This window comes from Lissotriton vulgaris, chromosome 8, assembly GCF_964263255.1.
Source record: "Lissotriton vulgaris chromosome 8, aLisVul1.2, whole genome shotgun sequence".
NCBI lineage: Eukaryota > Metazoa > Chordata > Amphibia > Caudata > Salamandridae > Lissotriton > Lissotriton vulgaris.
Window position 1 is genome coordinate 279,726,117 of NC_141696.1, and position 22,621 is coordinate 279,748,737.

General features: G+C 47.8%; 1 protein-coding gene across 2 annotated transcripts in view; it reads right to left on the reverse strand.

Annotated features, from left to right (window-relative positions):
• CXADR (CXADR cell adhesion molecule) overlaps positions 1-22,621 on the reverse strand; it is a 193,669-nt gene that overhangs the window by 57,951 nt on the left and 113,097 nt on the right. For both annotated transcript variants that reach the window (XM_086934048.1, XM_086934046.1), the window contains exon 6: positions 8,505-8,643. In XM_086934048.1, the coding sequence (XP_086790174.1) occupies positions 8,505-8,643 (139 nt within the window). The remainder of the gene's footprint in view (positions 1-8,504; positions 8,644-22,621) is intronic.

Sequence of the window (22,621 nt, forward strand, 5' to 3'; positions counted from 1 at the left end):
GTTGGAGGAAAAACTCGGGTCACAAAGAGTAGCGAAAATGGGTGTAATGGCCCCAGTGTTTTTAATAGCAGGGGATTTTAATTGCCAATTATGTCCAAAACTGTTACCATTGACAGAAGAATGGACAACATGTAATTTTGAAGAAGGGGCTCACTTTGAACACACCCCGGAGGGTAGGACTTATGCAGGGTGATGAAGGGCCACAACATAGAGCACTCAATGGATCTGCTAAATATTAAACAAAATGAGCAGGTTAACCCAACAAATAAGGGAAGAGGATGTTGTTCTTACATCGATTTCATACTCCTATCAGACCTATTAAAACGAAGAATAGTGAATTTCTCGATCGATTGCAGTGGGTTTAGTGATCACAACCCACTAGCATTGTCAGTGGCCATCTCAAAGACCAGAAACGCCAAAAGGAGGGGGGCGGAGGACGTTAGGGAGACAGTTATAGCTCAAGGACGGCGACTCAAATGGGCTAAACTAAATGGAGAGCTTCTACAAATCCCTGTTGGAAAAGGGGAAAGATCAGATAGAGACATGTCTAGATCTTTCGGTAACTGGTCCCCCATTGGTGAAGACCTTTGAAGATGTAGGAAGACTGGTAGACTCTCAAATGTGCCATACAGGAAAGGGTAAGATAAATACAGACCCTAAGTGGTTTGATAGAGGGTGCTTCCTAGCCCAAAAAAACTTAATAGCCCTCAAGCAGAAGCCACGAGACACCCAAAAGGTTATGCATTGTAGACTAGCCTACAAGCAGGGGGCAAGGCGAGGAAAGAATGCAATCCAGACCAAGACATGGGAAGATCTTAGGGGAGCAGCTGAAAATAGAGATCTTTCAGCCTTTTGGAAGATAGCCCCTGTTCCCAGGATGGTAACAGCCCACAGATAGCGTCCAATGTACTCCCGGAGCAGTGGGTGGAATACTGTAGTGTTTTGTACAACAGAGGAAATTGCCACTGAAAAAGAGTGTAAACTTGAAACGCGTCTGGCTCGAGAAAAAGGATGTTGGTCTACTTAACCTGTGTGCAGCCTCTTTTGAATAAACAGATGTACCAACCTGCTGAGGCTGTTCCTGTTTGTGAGAAAACGTTACGTTGGGAGATCTATATATATCTATATTTCTTACTACTACTATTTTATGTACCATGGGACTCCAACTTCGACGACAGGGAATTATTCAAGCATGTGAATCTATGAAAGACACCCTAATACTGGATAACAGGAAGCTAGCCAACAAGGCCTTTGAGGCCACTCAAGTAGAAGCAGCTCCAGCCCTCAAAACATTTTGCCATGGGTTCAACAGCAGAAGAAGCCCTACTCTTTCTTAAGCTTCATCTTCATCTTCATTCTGCTGGTACAGTCTTCCTTGGTGCAGCCTCTTTCAAAACTCCACTGATTCAGCAAGTGCAGACCTTCTAATCTTTCAGAGTCTAGCAGTGTTCAGAGGCTGGTCGCTAGGGGTGACACGTTCATGCCAATTTCATGTTTGTGGGTGGGGAGGACGCCCTAGACAATGGGGCTACAATTCCCACATTGCAACCCTATCCATTCTTACATTTCCAGTGGGGTTGGCAATAAACAATCCCACAGTGCAGTTCTCGGCCCAAATCCAACATTTCAAGACCCTTCTTCTCTGGTTTAGAGGTATGGGCACACAATTGAAGTGTACCCAGTATAATGAGGCACCTCTTCTGGAAAACAGGATCTGCAATGCATTTTCCCCAGTGGAAGAAATGCCAGCCTGTCTACCTACACACAAAAAAAGGCAGTGTGGAGGGTGACTCTTAATTGCCTAACCAAGGCAGATACCTCATTTAAGCAGGGCCATCTACGGCCACAGCCCTCTGGCCATCCTACAGGAATAGGTCACACCTACTCCCAACATGAAATTTTTCATCATTCCTAGGAGCGCCTCAAATCTACTAGCAGGAGGACAACAGCCTGTCTCAGATGACAAGGCTGCTAGTCAGAAACAGCTCCTAAAACTTTGGGGCTAAAAATGCAGTCTTTCTAAAGGCACCTTACTATTAAAAGCTGCTTTCATTACAGCTACAACAATGTGCCCGGTTTAATGGAACAAATAATTTGATACCATAGAGTACTATATTTGCTGGTCCCTAATGGAAGTTGGATTTAGCGGTTGGGCTAATGAAACTCTGTTAGCCAGCGTAACTACCCGTCTTGCTACAGTGAAAACTACACTTGAGTTTCCACTGTAAAGACATGTAAAACACAAAAGAAACACCTCCTCCTTTTTAATATTTAGCGCCCTGCCCTATAGGCTTTAAGGTCTTTCCTAGGGTTGAATTATAAATATTATAAAAGGAAGGTTTTGACTTAGTAAAAGATTTTATTTTGCCATGTCGGGTTGGCATTTGAAAAAGCTGCCCAACTAGGCTGCAATGGCAGAACTAGAACATTGTTTTCACTGTGTCACAAAAGGAGTGGCACAATATGAGCTGCAGTCCCCTAGTGAAAATGAACTTACTAGCTCTGGGTTCACTTTACTAGGGACTTGCAGCTAAGTTAAATGTTCCAATCAGGCATTACCCAATTGTATATTCACTTTGAAGGGTCAGAGCACATGCATTGGGGCCTGATCAGCAGGCTCCAGTCCAGAGTCCAAAAAAAAAAAAAAGACAGAGAGAGAGAAAAAGAGAGGGGGGGGGAGAGAGAGAGAGAGAGAGAAAAAGAGAGGGGGGAGAGAGAAAGAGAGAGAGCGAGAAAGAAAAAGAGAGAGAAAGAAAAAGAGAGAAAGAAAAAGAGAGGGGGAGAGAGCGAGCGCAAGAAAAAGAGAGAGCAAAAGAGAGGGGGAGAGAGCGAGAAAGAAAAAGAGAGAGAAAGAAAAAGAAAGAAAGAAAGAAAATGAGAGAGAGAGAAAAAGAGAGGGGGAGAGAGAGAGAAAGAAAAAAAGAGAGAGAAAGAAAAAGAGAGGGAAAAAGAGAGGGAAAAAGAGAGAAAAAGAGAGGGGGAGAGAGCGAGAAAGAAAAAAAGAAAGAAAAAGAAAGAGAAAGAAAAAGAGAAAACGAGAGGGGGAGAAAGAGCGAGAAAGAAAACGAGAGAGAGGGAAAGAAAGAGAGAGCGAGGCGGGGGGGGGGGGGGGGGGGTGTGTGTGTGTGTGTGTGTGTGTGTGTGTGTGTGTGTGTGTGTGTGTGTAAAACTTGTGGTTATGCAAAAAGACACTATCTTATACAATCTATTATTGCTTGTTCAGTCCATATGCTGTAATGCTTGCACTCCTCTCAATTCATAAGAATTGTACTGCACGTTTCCCTACACTATACATTTGCCTGATTTGTCAGCTCATGTACATGCTAAAGCAAGAATGCCTCCCCGTAATCGTGCATGCTGTGAACGCGCCTGTCTCCTCTGGTGCTCCACCATGCTGCACATAGTGCTTTGGTGGCTCATCTTCTTTGTTTCTCTTTACTGGTGCCTACAATACTTTGCTGTACTGGGACCGTGTTTTGAATTGTGGTCGCTTTCTAAGTTTGTTTTTAGTGCCATTAATGTAAAGGTTATTAGAAACACTTAAGGGGCACTTGTTTCCGCAAACTGAGCGCACTCATTTTTCTTTGGTCTACTGTATTGTGGCTTTCTGATTGGGCGTCGATGCTGAGCCATGTGTACATCCTACTTTCAGTAGTTGCCTTTATTATTCCTTGCAGCTCATTTACATAATGCATAGTTAATCCCCAGTGAGGCCAGACAGACTCTACTGCCCACCCCCCCCCCCCCCATAGCTTCTCAAAGATGTTCACAACAATCCGTGATTGCTTAGCTCAAGAAATGAGTATAAGAAGCTGCACTCTTGTGGAAGTAGCAAGTGAGCACTTCAGACTTTCCGAATCGGGATTACTCAACAACTGGAAAGTAATTTCTACTCTTGCTCATGACCACACAGGTTTTTTTCCCCTCTGCACAGTGGAATGCTTTGCAATGCAGACTAATTTAAGTGATTTCTATTGGTCATAGCTTTGCTTTAGGCAACTACGAATAGCCAGTCCAATTTGTCGGACTTAAACACCAACACTATTTTCCTACCATTTCTGCTGCTCATACTACACCAACCGGACAGGGCTGGAGCCTGCTTCTTTTCTACTGAAATGCTTGTTCACTACCTATTACTGGTGTAGCAGTTTGTGTGCGAATCTTTGAGGCATTGCGATTCTCTCTCTACACAGTAATCGAATGTCTATAAGCACAGTAACTTCTCTCTGAGCCTCCAAATTAATTCACTTTTGAACATTACAGACATTCATTCTTCTATATTGCAAGGTCTATACCCGAGGTGTTCTGCTTCAATGCAGTGTGCTGTTTACCCTTGCACAACTGTACACAATGATGTGGTGAGGATCTCATTCACGTCTAATAATTTGTGTATGATGACTCCATACTCCAGTCACTTTCTACCAGTTATTCATATGGATTGTTTTTAATGATGGCTCACTGACCCTGTTGATGGGCAATAGAAGTATAACCTATAGCCTATGTGACACAGTTGTGATGTTGGTTGCTACTTTTCATAGCAATACAATCCTTACTCGTCCTGCATATCCACTCTGGGTACACAGTCTTGAACTTCCCCAAAAGTAGATGCTAAAGGATCAGAAACCTGGCAAAAAGAGAACCAAAGGCGCGCCTACATAAACTACTAGCATACAGCAATGCGGACGAAGGGGGGCTTGGTATCCCCAACCTTTTACAATACTTCCAAGCAGCGCAAATTCGATATCTGGTGGAATGGTTCCGACCAGAATCCGAGAAACAATGGTTATTTCAGGACAGGGCGATGGCCCGGACATCCCTCTGGAAAATTACGTTCCTCCCACAGCAACATCGACCACGCTACCTCCTGCGATCCTCTATTACTCGCACCGGCATGCAGGTCTGGAACGCGGTCGCGGTCAAGAAAGGGCTTACTACCTTCCCCCTCTCCGCTTACCCCTGTCCTGGACAACCCGGAGTTCCCACCAGGCAATGCCCCTCATGCATTCCCGCAATGGCGAGGAATCAGCTGCCTCTCAGCCGGCCACTTCTTCGACCTACAGGGCTTTCTCACCCTTGCAGAGATAATCCAAGGCTATGACGTTGTCTCCCCCCACTTATTTCAGTACTTCCAGATCAGGCACTGGCTCACGAGTCCAGACATCGCCCCCCTAGTTGGTAGACCCATGACGACTTTTGAGAAATGGCTGGTGACGAAGGACTCGGACAGACATCTCATCTCAGACATCTACAAAATGCTTACGCCCCCTGCACCCTCGGGCAAGACAGCAGGCCAGAAGCGCTGGGAGGCAGAACTGGGGAGGGCCCTGTCACCCAAGGAGTGGAGTTCTGTGTATTATAGGGCCTCTCACACCACTCGCAACACTGCGGGTAGGGAGGCGGCGACAATGCTGGCCATATACTGGCATCTCACAACTGTCCGGCTCAATAAAGGTAACCCAACACGCAGCGCGCTGTGTTGGAGGGGCTGCGGGGAAAAGGGCACCTTGACTCACCTCCTCTGGGAGTGCTGTGAAGTCCAGGACTATTGGAAAACTGTCTTGGACGACAATGATTCTACCTTTGATACTGAAATCCCTAGATTCCCGGCTTACACCCTCCTCGGCCTACCCAATGCAATCACCTTTCCCCTAAAATCTCCCAAAGGTCGCCAGATGGGGATCGCCGTGCAAGCCGCAACACAACACGTTCTGTCCTTCTGGGGTTCTAACACCAGGCCAACTCACACGAGATGGTTGCATAAAATATGGTTCACCTTAGGAATGGAACGTATCCACGCCACTCACACACTCTACGGCTGCTTATCGAAAGGTATGGCTCCCGTTGCTCTCCCTCCTGTCTAAAGAATTCAACAAGATCACATGCCCCAAATACCTACGACTCACAGAGACCATACATGATTCCTTGTGATCCTATGGGTAACTGCGATAGTTATTACACGATTGGATTGCCGCGGGGTATGTTTCGCATGTTTGGCACACTGGGTGGGGGGGGGGGGGGGGGGTGGAAGGGGGATTGGGTGGGTGTTTTGGTTATGGTTTCTGCTCCTACTACTTCGTCATCTCACTAGACGTGATATTTGCAACCCAGGCACTGTACCTTTGCTATGTCAACTTTACCTAGCCATCTATTCGATTGGTAGAGACTGTGTACTTATCTATCTTGATTACCCTTCATGCCTGATGCATTTCCATCGCTATGTAGTGTCTATTGTTGCTCTCAAAATCAATAAAACAAATGTAAAACTAAAAAGAGAACCAAATGAGAACCACCTATTCCAGACTCTCCCAAAGGGAAATTGCACTCCGACACTAATATGGAGATAATGCATCAAAATATTGAGCGCCCTACATGACCTTACTCAAAGCACGCAATCTAACTATCGCCCTCCCTCTATCTATCCATCCATCGCCCTCCCTCTATCTATCCATCCATCGCCCACCCTCTATCTATCTATCTATCCATCGCCCACGCTCTATCCATCGCCCTCCCTCTATCCATCCATCGCCCACCCTCTATCCATCGCCCTCCCTCTATCTATCCATCGCCCTCCCTCTATCTATCCATCGCCTTCCCTCTATCTATCCATCGCCTTCCCTCTATCTATCCATCGCCTTCCCTCTATCTATCCATCGCCTTCCCTCTATCCATCCATCGCCCTCCCTCTATCTATCGCCCTCCATCTATCGCCCTCCCTCTATCTATCGCCCTCCCTCTATCTATCGCCCTCTCTCTATCTATCGCCCTCCCTCTATCTATCGCCCTCCCTCTATCTATCGCCCTCCCTCTATCTATCGCCCTCCCTCTATCTATCGCCCTCCCTCTATCTATCGCCCTCCCTCTATCTATCGCCCTCCCTCTATCTATCGCCCTCCCTCTATCTATCGCCCTCCCTCTATCTATCGCCCTCCCTCTATCTATCGCCCTCCCTCTATCTATCGCCCTCCCTCTATCGCATCACTACAGCATCACTCAGCACCAACACAGCATCAGTCAAGGGCACCACAACATCACAGCGCTACCAAGGCATCACTTAACGGCACAGCATCACTCGTCGCCACCACAGCATCAATCTGTGCAACCATTCAACAACAACTGGTTCAAATATGTTCTCTCAATGTTTCAAGCTTTATTACAAATGTCACAAAAAGATGTTAATATTTCACTTCTGTTCTTGGATTTTCGTCTCAAAATACACTGAACATAATCTTCACAAAAGTTATTTACAAAAGTTTAAGCTATTGCCGTTATAAATTACAATAGCTTTTATTTAAGTATTAATTATTTAAAAAAAATAAAAGCCATTGTTATTTGTAATATCAATACATCTAAGTCACGTAAATACAACACATTAAATTACAAATACTATAGGTGTCACATTTGTGAAAGTTAAAACTATTGGCATTGTAAATGACAAAGCTATTCATTTTGCTATTTACAAAACCAACACAAATAAAAAAAATGTGTCATTTACAATACCAGTAGCTCAAACTTTCCTAATGCGAGACCTATTGCATTGCAAATGCTTGTTTTATCAATTGGGCTTGACCCTTCTCATCTCTGTGGGCAATATGCCCTTATACCATCCAGGATCATGGCTAACACTTCAGTGCCCCCCCCCCCTACCCTATTTCATGTATCCGGTCTTGAGATGGTGTGGAGGGTAGGTGAAGAGTGGTATTTTGATTCGTGGTGCTAGAAGGCATGTGTTGTTACAGTGTAATGTCCACAGTTGTGTTCAGGTTTTTGATGTAGGTTATTTGAGGGACCCATTAATGTACAAGGAGATGTGGACTTTAAAATAGGTTTTAGTATGTAGTGTAAAGTGCTGTTATAGGTCATGCTACTATGGTATGTTAAGTAGAGTTATGGTGTGCAGGCAGCAGGAGGCAATGTAGAGAGGAGTGGAGTGATACTGGCATGATCGAGTAAATGTGGTGCCAATGCTATCAAAGTTAATGCTGTGTGGAGTTAGGTCTTGCATACGTTTGTGGAACTGATAAAGATATGTGGTCTGGAGTGATACTGTGCCATGACACTGGTGTTTTTGCATGATGACAGTAGTGTAAGAAGTGAGCAAAGAGGATAATATTAAGGGAAGCAAACAAAGGGAGAAAAGTGCAGAGGCTAGAAAAGGAACGTAGGAGGTTGAATGAGTACTCTTAGGTGAAAAATAATAAAAAAGATGAATCTGCTGCCAATTACCCCAGACTAGAGTATGCAAGTCCTTTTGACTTCTTAACATATCACGAAATCAAGTCCTATTGCTCCACAAAAAAATGTAAACTGCTTCTTGAAAAGAAATTGCCCATCAGATTCCTACGGAAGGAGATTTAGTTGGCTCCGCTAGCTTGATTTTATTTTATTCACTCCCAAATATCATAGCAATACTTTTTCTAAAGCTTTCAGAATTGTTTTATTGACAAGATAAACATGTAATCAATTACACCCTACATTGTCCCAGTAGCTCCAATGTTAAATATTACCTGATTTCATGATGCACTTCCTTTTCATATTTCTTCTCTTTCTGTTTTCTACAGCAACAAAATACGATAAGTGCCACCAACAACACGGCAAGGAGGGTTCCAATAACTGCTCCAGCAATTGTACCAGCAACATTTGATGCTAATATAAACAAAAGAGGGTACACTGTCAATTCTCATCATGTTGAACTAAAACAAGCAAAATAGCAGTTGAAAATTAAGTTGCAAATGAAATTAATTTCCAAAATCAACAGAGCATAAACTGTCGCAAATTCAATAATGTGAAAAATGCTACTTACCCAAAATCATAATTTCCATCATTAATTCTCTACTCTCCAACTGATAACCAAAATATTTTAAAGCCAATGTAGCAACTATTCTCCCAACTCCTCTTTTCGCAATAACACTTGAGTGCTTAGTATTATACAGGTCTATCTTCTATCAAGCCTTCAACAACCTACTCAGCCCCCTTCAGTGTCGTTAACCTTTATTTCAACTTCGCTTTAGCAAGTGTATAGCCTCTGCAGTCCAATATAAATTCATGTATGCATCAGGCCGTGGAGAAACAGGCACAACAGATCAAGATATAATCCGATTGGCCTGCAATGCATCAACAAAAATGTGGCGGCAAACTTTTTGGGATTCAGGGACTCAGTCCCCTGTCTTACAAAAAGAAATAAAAAAAAGTTAGAGGTGGGGCTCGGGGTAGGGATAATTGCACTAAATTTGGCAATAAGTTAGTACTTTATTCAGAAATTGTGTTTTTCGTGATTTGGTCTCATACTCGTTACGCCGTTTGAGAACTTTGCATTTAAAGAGGGGCTCAACAGAGTATGAAAGGGTGAGCTGCCAGAAAATGCTAATTATATACGTTCCATTGGGGTCCAGATAGTTTGACTGGCCAACTTAAAGGGGGTTGGGAAATACTGATTCTTTCCCCATTTGATGCAGCCTCAACACTGTATTATAAAGAGCACACAACGTGCTAAAATGTTGTATTTATGGCAAACGTGTGGCACTCCTGAACTCCATGTTAATGGAATCAAAGTTGTAAAATGAACAAAATGAAGGGTTTCTATTTGTCACTGAAGTATGGTTAGTGCTCTAAAAACAAAAATTAGGTGATAATTTCCAGGATTTCTCAATTATCTTCTTCATTCATGTCAGTAAAACATTCTGACATACTGAGTCAAATGTACTTCCAACATCTCTAGCAGTTGATCAGGTAAATCCCTAATGATCAATTGCAGCTTCACAACAGTTCTTAGAGAGAGAAGAAGAAAGGCAAAACATTGACTGGCACTTAATGAGATATTTTACAGAAGCACAAAGATGGGAGCAATATGCACCTGAGAGAGGGTTTGCTCCATTGAATGAATAAATGTATACCTTATACTATAGAATGAGGTGCAAGGTTTGCATATGATGTAGGGTAGGCAGTAGAGCAAACTGCTTACGGGGGTGCAGAAGAACACTACCCGAATGCCTAGAAAAAAAAAAAGTAAAATGGCCATTTGCCAAAAGCGTTTTAATAAAGTTGGTAAGAAAAACACCAGCAAAAAAAAAAAAAAAAAAGCTCATAACCGCTTTGAAAATTGCCCCCAAAAAAATTTAAAAACCTACACAGTTCGGCTGAAAACAAGCCATTGTGGATAAATCCACCTTGCATGGGTCTGAGCTGCAGAGGTTTGCCACCTGTGCCAGGTTGGGCGCAAGACATGTCTTTTCTGGACAGATATTGCATCTAATCCCACTGCACATGACCCAAGGCACCGCACGGTGCGTCGAGTACTCGCGCTTTGGTCGTCCGTGATATTAATGAGGTTACTTGTGATGTAATAAGTAATGTCACTTAACAGGTCAAGAGTGATGTAAAACGTGAGGTCATAAGCAGTGCATAAAAGGGTGCAAGTTATGGCTAACTTACAATAACTGGCAAATTATAGTGATTTCATGCATTGTTTGGTAATCATATCTGCGCTTTTATATTTTTCCTGTTAATGAGTTTGAGGTTTATTTAAACCTATACCATTGGTTTATATGCTGTGCTAACCATAACTTCACTTTAACCTTGGTTTTGTTTTTCAGAGACTTTGTAGGCTTTGTAATAATATTCCACACACTGTTTTGGGACCTAGCTGTCAGTAAGCAGACTTTGACTGAGTAGTAGGCACCGGCTGAAAGCCCTGTACACAACCTTTTATGGGTAGCCAAACCCTTCAGAACATGCCTTTTAGCCAGGTGAAACGAGGATGGCTGAAGAGTAAGACGTATGGCAAGTCCATCTACCCTACCAGCATTGGGATTACTGAGCCAGGCCGGATATCCAAACCACTACTGACAAACAAACCCCAATGCAAAGGGAAGTTGGAATGCAGGGCCTGGAATCAGTGAGAGCTAGCGCCTTGGCACTGGTCAGGCTCTGCGCTTCCAATTGGAGGCAAACTTACCCCTGCTCTGAAATCCTCACTGCAAGCATAAGCCACAGTGCCTTAAATCCAGGCAGGCCCTGCACCCAAACTGCAGAGGTTTTTCTCAGATACTCATCTTCAGCAGCCTACCAACCCCTTCTGCACACAGCCTTTGGCCACTGGGCAGGCCCTGCACCCCACCCACTTGCGAACCTCCCCTCTCTACCCCCCAATTTTTGGCCAGCCGCTGTGCACAGCGGTTGTTGGCCATAGGGCATGGCCTACAGCTTGGCCCAGTGCCAAACTTGCCACGGGTACCAACATAGCTGCACAATATGCGTTCTTTAAAAAAAAAAAAAATATATGAGGAACATCGTTTTCCATATATTCCTTTTTTTAAATTTGGTCAAAACCATGATTTTAATAAAAATTGTGATTTCCTCAAAAATTTGCTATTTTGTCATCACAAAATAGCTGTAGATGAATTTCAATTTGCATGAAATTTTTAATTTTAGTATATGAGGATTTTTTTTATTAGTTTAGCTCCCTTTCCCATGCATCTAGATCCTGCACCTCCGCCCCTCCCCTGGTGGTCCGGCACCTCACAGGATGACCTCACCCTCACCACAAAATCTGTGGAATATTTTCTTCCACCGTGCAAAACTTAAAATCACTAGAGATAGCCGAAAAATGATTCTTAGCCCTTTCCCAGCTAATCATTTCATAAAAACAAAACATTTTTTATTTTATTTATGATGGATCAGATTTGAGACTTGACTGGATTTAAAACCAACAAGCTATAAATTGGAGTTAACCCTTTCAAGCCCACCCAGAAACATTTTACACTCCAATACTAATAAAAAAATGCTTTGAGTAATATTCTACTTCCATGGCTCGTTGGGCATACATCTGTTTAGTGACTTTTGCTGTAGCAGTAAGCAAACTTTCCTATGACCGCCTGATTAAGGAAAGCAATATCAGAGAATATTGAAAATTTGATGCACATCCGTCCAGAGGGTCAAAGTTAGACAAAGGAAAAAACGTATTTTCAATGAAAGTGCGGCGTAACCATAACTACATAGTGGAGAGCGAAGGTTGTTTTATAAAAGGACGGGTCCACTCGTACACACACAATAATCCATCTAGACAGATAATGTTTAGGTGGCACCAAGGACAGGTTATGAAAGCTATGGGAAGGATTCAGTATTCTTGTTCTAATATCATCTCACCTCTCAGTGTACAAAGAAATTGTGGTTCTGTTGGAAGAGGACAAGGGAAGCAAATGTGAGACCTAATGAAAGTAAGATACTATGTCAATGCTCTTCTATAACATACATTAATCCAAGTTTAAGGCTCAAAAGCTGATGTCCCAAGGAATGTGACGAAACCCATATGCCAAATACACTCCATGCCATTACCCCGGATATGCCATTACCACGGATATGGGCGAATAAACTAACCAAGGATCAGACGAACTGGGCAATACTTCATGCTGCACTTCAGTCAAAAGACCTAAGGAAATTTTGGGGCTTTGTTAATAAGCTCCCGCAAATCATATGTAAAGGTCGTAATATCTCACCAAAACAATTGACCAAATGAACAAGTTTCTTACCTTTGGTAACAATGCATCTGTAAGAGACATATGTAGTTATTAATTCCTTACCTTAGAATTACCCCCAGGCGTCGCATTGGATCCGGAGAAATTTTTCTCGTAGCAGTATCGCTGGGTGTCGGTCAACTCCACGTCTGTCGTCGGCGTCGTCGTGATGATGTTGCAGTGCCGACTTAGACACCGTCCCTGCGCTCTGATCTCAGTTATGACACTACTTTCCACGCCAGAAGCACAGACCCATGCAAGACACTGACCACTGGTACACATAACTAGGGCCCTGGGAGGGAGTGCCTATCTCTAGAAGTAAGTTTACAGAACGCTGAGGATGGGTGGGGCGGTAAGAAATCTATAACTACATATGTCTTACAGATACATCGTTACCGAAGGTAAGTAACTTGAACATCTGAAAGAGACTGTAGTTATAGATTCCTTACCTTTGAATAGATACCCCAGCAATAGCAACCCCGGAGGTGGGCCTGCAAACTAAGTTCACACCAGGAAGTCCTGGAGAACAGAACGGCCAAAAAAAAACAGTTTTTTCGGACTGGGCGGTCCAGGCAGGAATGCTTTGTAAATGTGTGCAGTGATGCCCATGTGGCTGCCTGGCAGATATCAACCTGCGGAACGCCACGTCCCAAAGAAGTAGTGGCTATGTCGTCCTGGTAGAGTGGGAGCACAGTCCTACTGGAGGTTTTTTTTTCACCAAAGAATAGCAGATCTTGATGCATAGGACAACCCATTGAGAGATGGTACGTTTGTGCACTGCCCGATATTTCTTGGCGCCCACATATCCCACACACAAAGAGTTGATCGTCCACCCGGAAGTCTTTAGTGCGGTCAAGGTAGAAGGACAGCGCACGTTTTGGGTCCAGGCGGAGTATCTCCTCTTTGAAAAAAGTGCGGAGGTGGGAGGACAATGTGATGGTCTAACCTATGTGGAAAGAAGTAACCACTTTGGGCAGAAAAGAGGGTCTAGTACGAAGGACCACTTTGTCCGGATGGACAGCAAGAAAGAGAGGTTTGGAAGATAGAGCCTGAAGCTCACTCACCCTACGAGCAGAGGGGATGGCAAGCAAGAAAACAGTCTTAAGTAAGAAAGCGAAGAGGACAATTATGTAGTGGCTCAATGGGAGCACACAAGTTGAGTGAGAAAAAGATTCAAGTCCCACTGGGGCATTACTAAAGGAGGAGGAAAGAAATGAGTAATGCTCTTCAGAAACCTGTTAACAATAGGGGACTTGAAAAGAGAAGGCTGATTAGGAAGGCGAAGAAAGGCCGAAAGATCGCCTTTAGCGAGTGCCCAGAGCAGAGCCCTGCTGAACCAAAGAATGAATGAGAAGGAGAACCTCTGAAAGAGGGGCAGAAAGGGGATCCTCCGCCTTTGCTGTGAACAATGCCACAACTTTGTTCCAACATGGCTTTTCCAGTGCTAGGCTTATCCGTAAGCTGTCGCCGCTCAATGTACACGCAAGGAAGTGAGGATGGAAAGGTTCGGATGGAGGACCGCCCCCTGCTGCTGTGACAGAACATCTTCCCGAAGAGGCAGTCTGATCAAAAGATCATCCAGAGCCACAAGAATGACTTGGGTCCAGTCATGCTTGGGTCCAGTCATGCTTGGGTCCAGTCATGCTTGGGCCCAGTCATGCTTGGGTCCAGTCATGCTTGGGTCCAGTCATGCTTGGGTCCAGTCATGCTTGGGTCCAGTCATGGGAAGGAAGGAAGGAAGGAAGGAAGGAAGGAAGGAAGGCCTCCAGTGCAGGACGGATCAACCGAAGCACCAGAGGGTTGATGTTATGTTATCCATTTATTGAGCGTGACAGCTGCCCCAGCAACGAGGCGTCCCGGCGCTGAGAACCACAGCCTAGCCAACTGTGTGGAGCCCGGACTCCGCCGGAGACCAGAGGCCTCTTATCTCTGCCTCTCCCATGTGGCCACCCCATCCCAGGAGTGACGCACCCATCACCACTGTGAACTCAGATTGGGGAAGGGAGAGGGATCTGCTGACCCAATCCTGGTTCGTGAGCACCACTGCAACAGACTTGCAGTCCCTCCGAGATGCGGACGACATCAGAAAGATTCCCCTGATGCTGCGCCCACCGGAACTTCAGGTCCCACTGCACAGCCCGCATGTGCCATCTGGCATAATCCACCAACAGGATGCAGGGGGCACAGCAGCCTCCGGGTCATTCTCACTGAAATCCGGGATAGAGGCTGAAACATCGGTATCACAGCCCGAATATCCCAGAGTAGCTGCTCGGGAGGATAGGTCCGAAACCGCGCTGTATCAGAACTGCTCCGATAAAATGGAGCGTCTGAGAGGGAATCAGGTGCGACTTTGGTTCATTGATAGAGAACACCAGCGAAATAAGGAGGTCCGCCGTAGTCTGGAGGTGGGAGACGAGAGCCTTGGGCGAGGCCGCCTTCAACAGCCAGTTGTCGAGATGGGGGAAGGCTGGAACCCCTGATCTGCACAGATAAGCTGAGACCACCGCCATCCCTTTAGTGAACAACCAAGGTGGGCTGGTAAGGCCAAAGGGGAGCACAGTAAACTGAAAAAGCTCATGGCCTACAGTGAACCGTAGGTAACGTTTCTGGGCTGGCATGATGGGATGTGAAAATAAGCGTCCTTCAAGTCCAACGCTACCACCCAGTCTCCTGGGTTGAGGGCAGACAAGACCTGAGCCAAGGTTAACATTCTAAACTTCTTCCAGAGGAAGTGGTTGACGGCCCTGAGGTCTAAGATAGGACGCAGGCTTTTGTCATTCTTGGGTACCACAAAGTAGTGAGTAGCCACCACGACCTACTTCTGGCACAGGGACCAGTTTGATAGCTCCCTTGGCCAAGAGAGCCATAACTTCGTGTAGGAGAAGGGCAAAGTGATCATACGACATGCAATGGAATACTGGTGGCATGAAGGGAGGGGTAGTCTCGAAGGGGAGGGAGTAGCCCCATTGGACCATCTAAAAAACCCACCTGTCCGATGTTTTGCCAGTGGGGAGGTGATGGTGAATACTGCCACCCACTGGCCTCTGGTGGCCCTGAAAGGTCGGACCAGGAAGGTTTGGAGGCTGCTGCAGAGTGGTATAACTGGACCAAGAATCTGGCCGTAGCGCTTGAGCGCGGAGTCCGCCTTGTCACCAAACAGGCGACTGCCATCATAGGGCATGTCCAAAAGGGTGGATTGGACATCCCCAGAAAAGCCAGACTTCCTCAATTAGGCCTAGTGCCTCAGGGCTATCGACGTGGAAACCGTTCTACCCAGAGAGTCAGTGGTATCCAGACAACACCTGATGGTGAACAGCACAGCTGAGCACGGCACGGGCCTCCACCGGACACTGTGGCAGCACTTACGCCACCGTATGCCACACCGTGTGTATAGAACGGCCCAAGAGACATGCAGTGTTCACTGAATACAGCCCTCAGCTGGTGGAAGAAAACATATTCCCAAGAAGTGGAGCAGTAGGGAATGAGTCTTTCGAGGAGGAGGCTTGGAACACCAAGCTCCCGGGGGTAGGGTGTTGGCAGAGGAAAAGTGAGTCGCCATGGGCCGGGCAGAGGCGTCGGGCAATCATCCTGTCCACAGGGGCCCCTGTGCTGGGTGTTGGACCCAGTGCCCAGAAGGATGTTCGTGAGGGCCACATTAAAAAGTAGCAGAGGCTCCGAAGAGGCCGCTGCAGCACCACAGTCAGGAGGTGAGTCCTGACTGCCACCGTAGGAAGCTCAAGGCCCAAGGCATCAGCGGCCTATGCAACACCACAGCGTAGGAGGCTCCATCTTCTGTAGACGGTAGGGGGAGACCGCATACAAAGGTCTGGGGAGGTTTCCAGGCCACTGGCATCACCCAACTCCTCTTGTCAGTAAAACTCTTCAAGTTGGTCAGCTAGAGGGTCAATCGACCCCTCCAAGTCCTCCTCTCCCCCCTCTGGCTGCCACTCAGGACAGTAGAGAACGGCAGGGATGAACAGCGGTTCAAAAGTACCCTCCAGCGCCAACGTCGGTCCATGTTGGCGGTGTGCCTGGGGTCGATGCCGGTTGGGGCACAACCAGCATCGGGGACATTGTCACATGAATCTGCACAGTAGAAGATACTGTCAGGTCGACCGGCACAGATTCGGATCCAGGCCTGGATCCTCGGGGGGCCCTCCGGCGCAGGGGCTGGAGCCGCTGGCATCGCAGGCCCAGGGCCCCCAGCCGAATCCGTGGGGCTTGAGGGAGCGCCTGCGGAGTCGGGCTTGCCAAAGATGCTGTGCAGCGCTTCCTAAAATGCACGAAGCTGGGTAGGGGACGCTCCGGCTCGGGGAATGAGAGGTAAGCGTGGAGCCGACCCAGCGGGCTCCGAAGACGGCGCTGGAGAGCGATGACGTTCCAGGTCCTGCGTCACATCGTCCGACAGACGGGGAGAAGGCGAAGAGAGATGATGCTTCTTCGCCTTCTTCTTGTGGTTCGATTTACTAGAGGAGGAGTGTGAAGACTTAGAGGGTGAGTGGTGGTGGCTCAGCGACCGGTCTTGCGACTGTCCTCTCAACCGAAACCTCGAACGACGCGGTAGTGCTCCAGGCACCAGAGACAGAAGGAGCAGATCGGTGACCAACATCAGCTTGTGACAGGAGTCATAGGGCTTGAATCCGGTCCAACGATGGGACATCCCTCATGTACCAGGAGTCGAAGACTCGAAAAAAAGGTCAACAAAAGTCGAAAAAGTTAAGTCAAAAAATAACTAAGGGGCAAGCTCTCACCCGATCTGCGGTGGCTGGCGCAAAAAAAGAAGGAACGGACGTCAGCGCAAAGGGGCAGCGTCTAAGTAGACACTGCTAAGTCATCCCGGCAGCCACGATGCGGACAACAGACGCAGACTCAACCGATGCCACCTACCGACGTGCAGGGGTACGGTTACAAAAAAACTTCTCTGGATCCAGTCTGATGCCTGGGGGTAATTCTAAGGTAAGGAATCTATGACTAGCCTCTTTCAGATATGCAAAGCAAATAAATCTTGCAGATTGAACTCAAACGGCTACAATCCCAACAACCCCTGCATGCTTCAAGTTAAATTAACCATCTGGAGCTAACAGGGTCTGACAACATAGATTCCCCCTTCTCCTCTCTGAGAAGCATGGTGCCCTCAGATTGCGCCCACTTTATGACGCAAGACCTGCACAGTGTGATCCAAGGTGGTGTAAACTACTTCCATTTCACTGCCACTGTTCGTTTACACAGAGGTAGGGCTAGATCCATGAACCTAGTCATGCCTTTGTTCTTCTTGGGGCGAAGTTATATGCCCAAAAGGCAATGTTGTGCTGAAGAACCCAGAGCGCCCTGTGGCATGTTTAGTATTGGACAACACAATTTTTCAGAAGTAATGTAGTTCCTTACATGTCCAGAAAACATACAGCATGTTGGCAGGAGTCACCTGGCAGTGGTAAGATAAACAAGATGGATACACAGTGATTGAGATATGCCCTGTGCAGGCTAAAGAATTGGTTACACTTAAAACAGGCAATTCTGGAAACCTTGTTGGCGTAGTCTAGGGCAGTAGTTCCTAACCTGTTCTGGAGCTCCGTGAAGCCTATATAGGGGGTTCTGTAGTAGGGGATCTCTGTGTATAGTCATAATCTAGTGAATAGTCCCGCCCATGTGCGTGGACCCCGGCAATCAAAAATAATCTCTTAAGTTGTCCAAAAATGCAGAACTGCAAAGACACTTAAGAGAGAATGTAAAGACAAATAATGCAGCCTACACTGTCCAGTACTTCAACTAGAAATTACACACACACACACACACCCACACACACACCCACACACACACCCACACACACACCCACACACACACACCCTGCCCAGTTTCCTCCATAGAGAAACTTGCCTCTACCAGTAAAAGCCTCTGGAATGATAGAGAGGAAGGCATGGACAGACAAGCCCCATAGGCTGCCATTATGTGGCTTAAATAGGATACTTGCCTTTAACACCTTGGCTGCTTAAGGGTTTTCCCCTCCTGTGCTGGAAATTGCAATAGTCCATGGATCATGACAAGGTCAGCTCGTCATAAGCACAGCTCAACCGTGCCTCATGACGAGCTGACCTTGTCATGAGCATGGAAGAGCTTAAGAGAACTTTCCAGAACTTCTCCCAGTATCCCAGAATGCACAGCAGGTCCCTTTTACTTTCAGTTCTTTTTTCCGGCTCCTGCTAACAGGACCCTGGCATTGAGCTCTCATTTTTTCAAGGGTTTATTGGATCTTTTGTGCACTTTTTGGATAAAAGTGTTTTCAGTTGTTATATCTTGGTGTTTCCCTTCACTCCTGTGTGTTTGTTCAGGCTTTTTATAGCTCTAAAATGCCTGCTCTTTTCGACAAGTGCCCAGCATGTGGAAGGAAGAAGTCCAAGACTGATCCACACGACGTCTGCATTATCTGTCTCCCTGAAGGACATGTCCCTGAAGACTGACATCTGCCAGAACCTTTCAGCAAGGACCCTGAGGGAAAGGCTGAAGATTAGGCTTCAAGGCCTAGAGGAGAGAAGACTGCAGGTGGGTCTGGGCAGGCTGGGAAGGTTCCCTCTGCTGAGGCCTCTGGGGGCCTCCCCAGAGGCAGGAAGACCATCAAACGGTCCCGGTCTCCGTCGTCGTCGTCAGCGTCGAGCTATCGTTGTCGAAGAAGGAGCGACAGGCGCCGGCGCGCGCCGTCGAGGCGACACCGCCGGTCGGCGTCGAGGGGATCCTCGATGTTGAGGACCTCAAGAAAGCGGTCAGCTTCAGGGAGGAGTCGACGCTCATCGTCGAAGACTGAAAGTTCGACGTTGCGGAGGCGGCGTTCGACGCCGGAGTCGCGGAGGTGACGTTAGACGCCGGAAAAGCGACGCTCAGCGTCGAGAAGGAAGAGATCGGCGTCTCGGAGTTGTTCCAACTCTCCCAAGCGGTGCAGAAGGAGTTCTGGCGCCAGAAGTCACGCTGGTCTAGTGGAGGGCGCCGGAGACGGCGATCACCTACTGGAGGGGCTGGTTCGCAGTCCCCTCCCCCGAAGAAGTCACTGGGCTCGGTGTACTCGGTGGTATATACACCACCTCGGCCAAAGTCACCCCCTCCTCTTGTACCCAAGGAGGATCCTCCCATCACCCCTCCGCTTCCACAGCTTCCACCACTTCGTCCCTCAGGACAACCACCACCACCGCTTCCGCCGCATGGGCCCGCTCCTCGGTCGGAGATACCTCCTGTTCCTCCGCCAAGGTCGGTGTCACCGCCCCCACTTCCTACACCGCCTAAGGGGAAGCCTAGACCGAAACCCCAGGATAGGCCACGGAAGACGCCTCCACGGAAACCTGCGGAGCGCCCACGAACTGGGAGATCGCGCTCTAGTTCCAGGAGGAGGGAACGATCGCGCAACAGGTCATCCACGCGGTCGAGACGACGCCACAGGAGGCGCGGGTCTCGTTCCCATACGAGGTCCTCAGGGACCAGGGACTACTCTCCGACTTTGTCGGGGTCACCGGACACAAGGGTGTCACCGGTTGACGATCTGGTGGCTTTTCACGATGTCCTGTTAAGAGGTGCAGCAAAATTGGGCATCTCGTTGATGGTGCCCACGACCAAGACATCGGTAATCTTTGAGACACTGCACCAGAAACATCCGTCTCGTCCATTATTGCCACTGGTATCGGGCCTGGAGGATCCAGCCATGGAACTTTTTCTCACCCCGGCGGTGACTAAGGCGGCCCCCCTCGAGACTACAGAAAAAATACTGGGCTCCCAATTCTGATCCGGCTTTTCTAAGAGTGGAACCCCCTCCAGACTCTGATAGTGACGGCGGCTCGTAAACAGCATGCCACCACTCAGTCTTCCACAGTCCCTCCAGATAAAGAGTCTAGATGGCTGGATTCGGCTGGGAGGAAGGTGTGTGGGACGCCGGCGACCTCCATGAAGGCTGCAAGTGCCACTGCCTTGTTGGGGCGCTATGACCGTGCCCTCTGGGAATCCCTCCAGCAGTTTGTGGAACACCTGCCTCGTGACAAGAGAGAAGATTTCCAGGAGGTGTTAAATGAGTGGATGTTGGTGGCGAATCAGGTCATCAGCGCTGCAGCCGATTCTTCCCTCTTGGCGGCGCATGGCTTCTGCCATGGGATTAACCAGCGACGACACGCCTGGCTCCGCCTCACGTCACTAAAACCTAACGCCCAACAAAGGGTTGCCAATCTACCATTCTCTGGCGAAACCCTATTTGGGAAACATTCGGTTGAGGAAATGGCCCGCATGAAGGCAGAGGCCGAAATACTCACGGCTGTGGGTCTGGAAAAGCCCAAGGAGACAAAGAAATCGTACCGCCCATTCCAGAGACGGTTCGGTGGACAGGGCAGAGGGCGTGGCCAAGCTTCGGGACAGCAGCAGCAACAACAGCAGCAGTTCCGAAGGCCGTTCCAGAAGCGCCAGAAAGGCAGAGGCGGCCAACAGTCGGCACCAGCGACCAAAGGCCCGGCCGGGTCTAGGCCCTGAGCACTTACTTCCCCTGCATGCCTTACCCACTCCGGTGGGGGAAAGCGTTCAATTTTTTCTGGCAGAGTGGAGAAAAATTACTCAGGACAAGTGGGTGCTGAATATTGTTTGCAATGGATACAGTCTTCGGTTCACCAGCCCGCCTCCAGCAATTCCACCTGTCAGCTCGCAGTTTCAGCTGCGCGAGCTCCAGGCGGAGGCCGATATCCTGTTAAGGAAAAGGGCGATAGAAGACTTACCTCTGTCTCAGAGAGGAAGAGTTCTGTACTGCCGTTTCTTCCTGGTTCGCAAGAAGGACAAGAACGAGTTCAGGCCCATTCTGGACTTGCGACAGGCAAACAAGTGGATTCGCAGAGAGAAGTTTCGCATGCTGTTGTTGCATCAGATTTATCCTCAGTTGCAACAAGGAGACTGACTATGTGCTATAGACCTACAGGATGCGTACTTCCATGTGCCCACTGCACACAAACACACGATGTTCCTGCGATTCCAAGTCGGCGCCAATCATTATCAATACACAGTACTCCCATTCGGACTAAAGTCTGCGCCGAGAACATTCTCGAAGTGCATGGCGGTGGTAGCAGCACACCTGAGGAAGAACAAGGTGTTAGTCTACCTGTACCTGGACGATTGGTTGGTCAAGGCCTTCTTCTCGGAAGCTCGAGCACACTTCCAGAAGATGTGCGTTCTCTTGAACAAGCTGGGGTTGCACATCAACATGTCCAAGTCTGTCCCGACTCCGGTCCAATGCATACAGTACTTGGGAGCCTCCATCAATACGCTGTCAGCAAGCGTGTCTCCTTCGGAGGAGCGACGATTATCACTCCTTCGGAAGGCTCAGGCTCTTATGACCACTCCATCTACAACAGTGAGGACGGTGTCTTCTCTACTGGGATCGATAGCCTCTTGTATCTTCCTAACGCCACACGCACGACTGCACATGAGACCGTTGCAAGAGTGCTTGGAGGACCAGTGGGATCAGAGGAAAGGATCTTGGGACGACAAGATACGACGGTCTCTGCATGCTTTTCAGTCTCTGAAGTGGTGGTGTTCAGCGGAGAATCTCCTCAGAGGGGTTCCATTCCACAAGGACATTCCCACGCAGACTGTTGTGACGGATGCTTCTCTCCAAGGTTGGGGGGGGGGGCGCACTCCGGATACTTACAGATCCAAGGAACGTGGTCCCCGATGGAGGCCACGTATCACATCAATTTCCTGGAACTCAGAGCTGTTCACTTGGCACTGAAGGCTTTTCATCCGTCCTTTCAGACCAACTCTCTGCTTGTACAGACGGACAATACGACCACGATGTATTACCTCAACAAGCAGGGGGGCTCGAGATCACGCACTCTGTCGCAGGAGGCGCAGGAGATCTGGCACTGGCTTCTGGCCAGAGGACTGACGATAACGGCTACCCATCTGCCAGGTGTGCAGAATGTTCAGGCGGACGCGCTGAGCAGACTGATTCAGGAAAACCACGAATGGGTCATAAACGACGAAGTACTAGGAGAAGTCTTCACAAGGTGGGGGACTCCAGACGTAGATCTGTTCGCCACCGCCGAAAACAGCAAATGCCGAGACTTCGCCTCCAGGTACTACCAGCAGGGGACGCTCGGGAA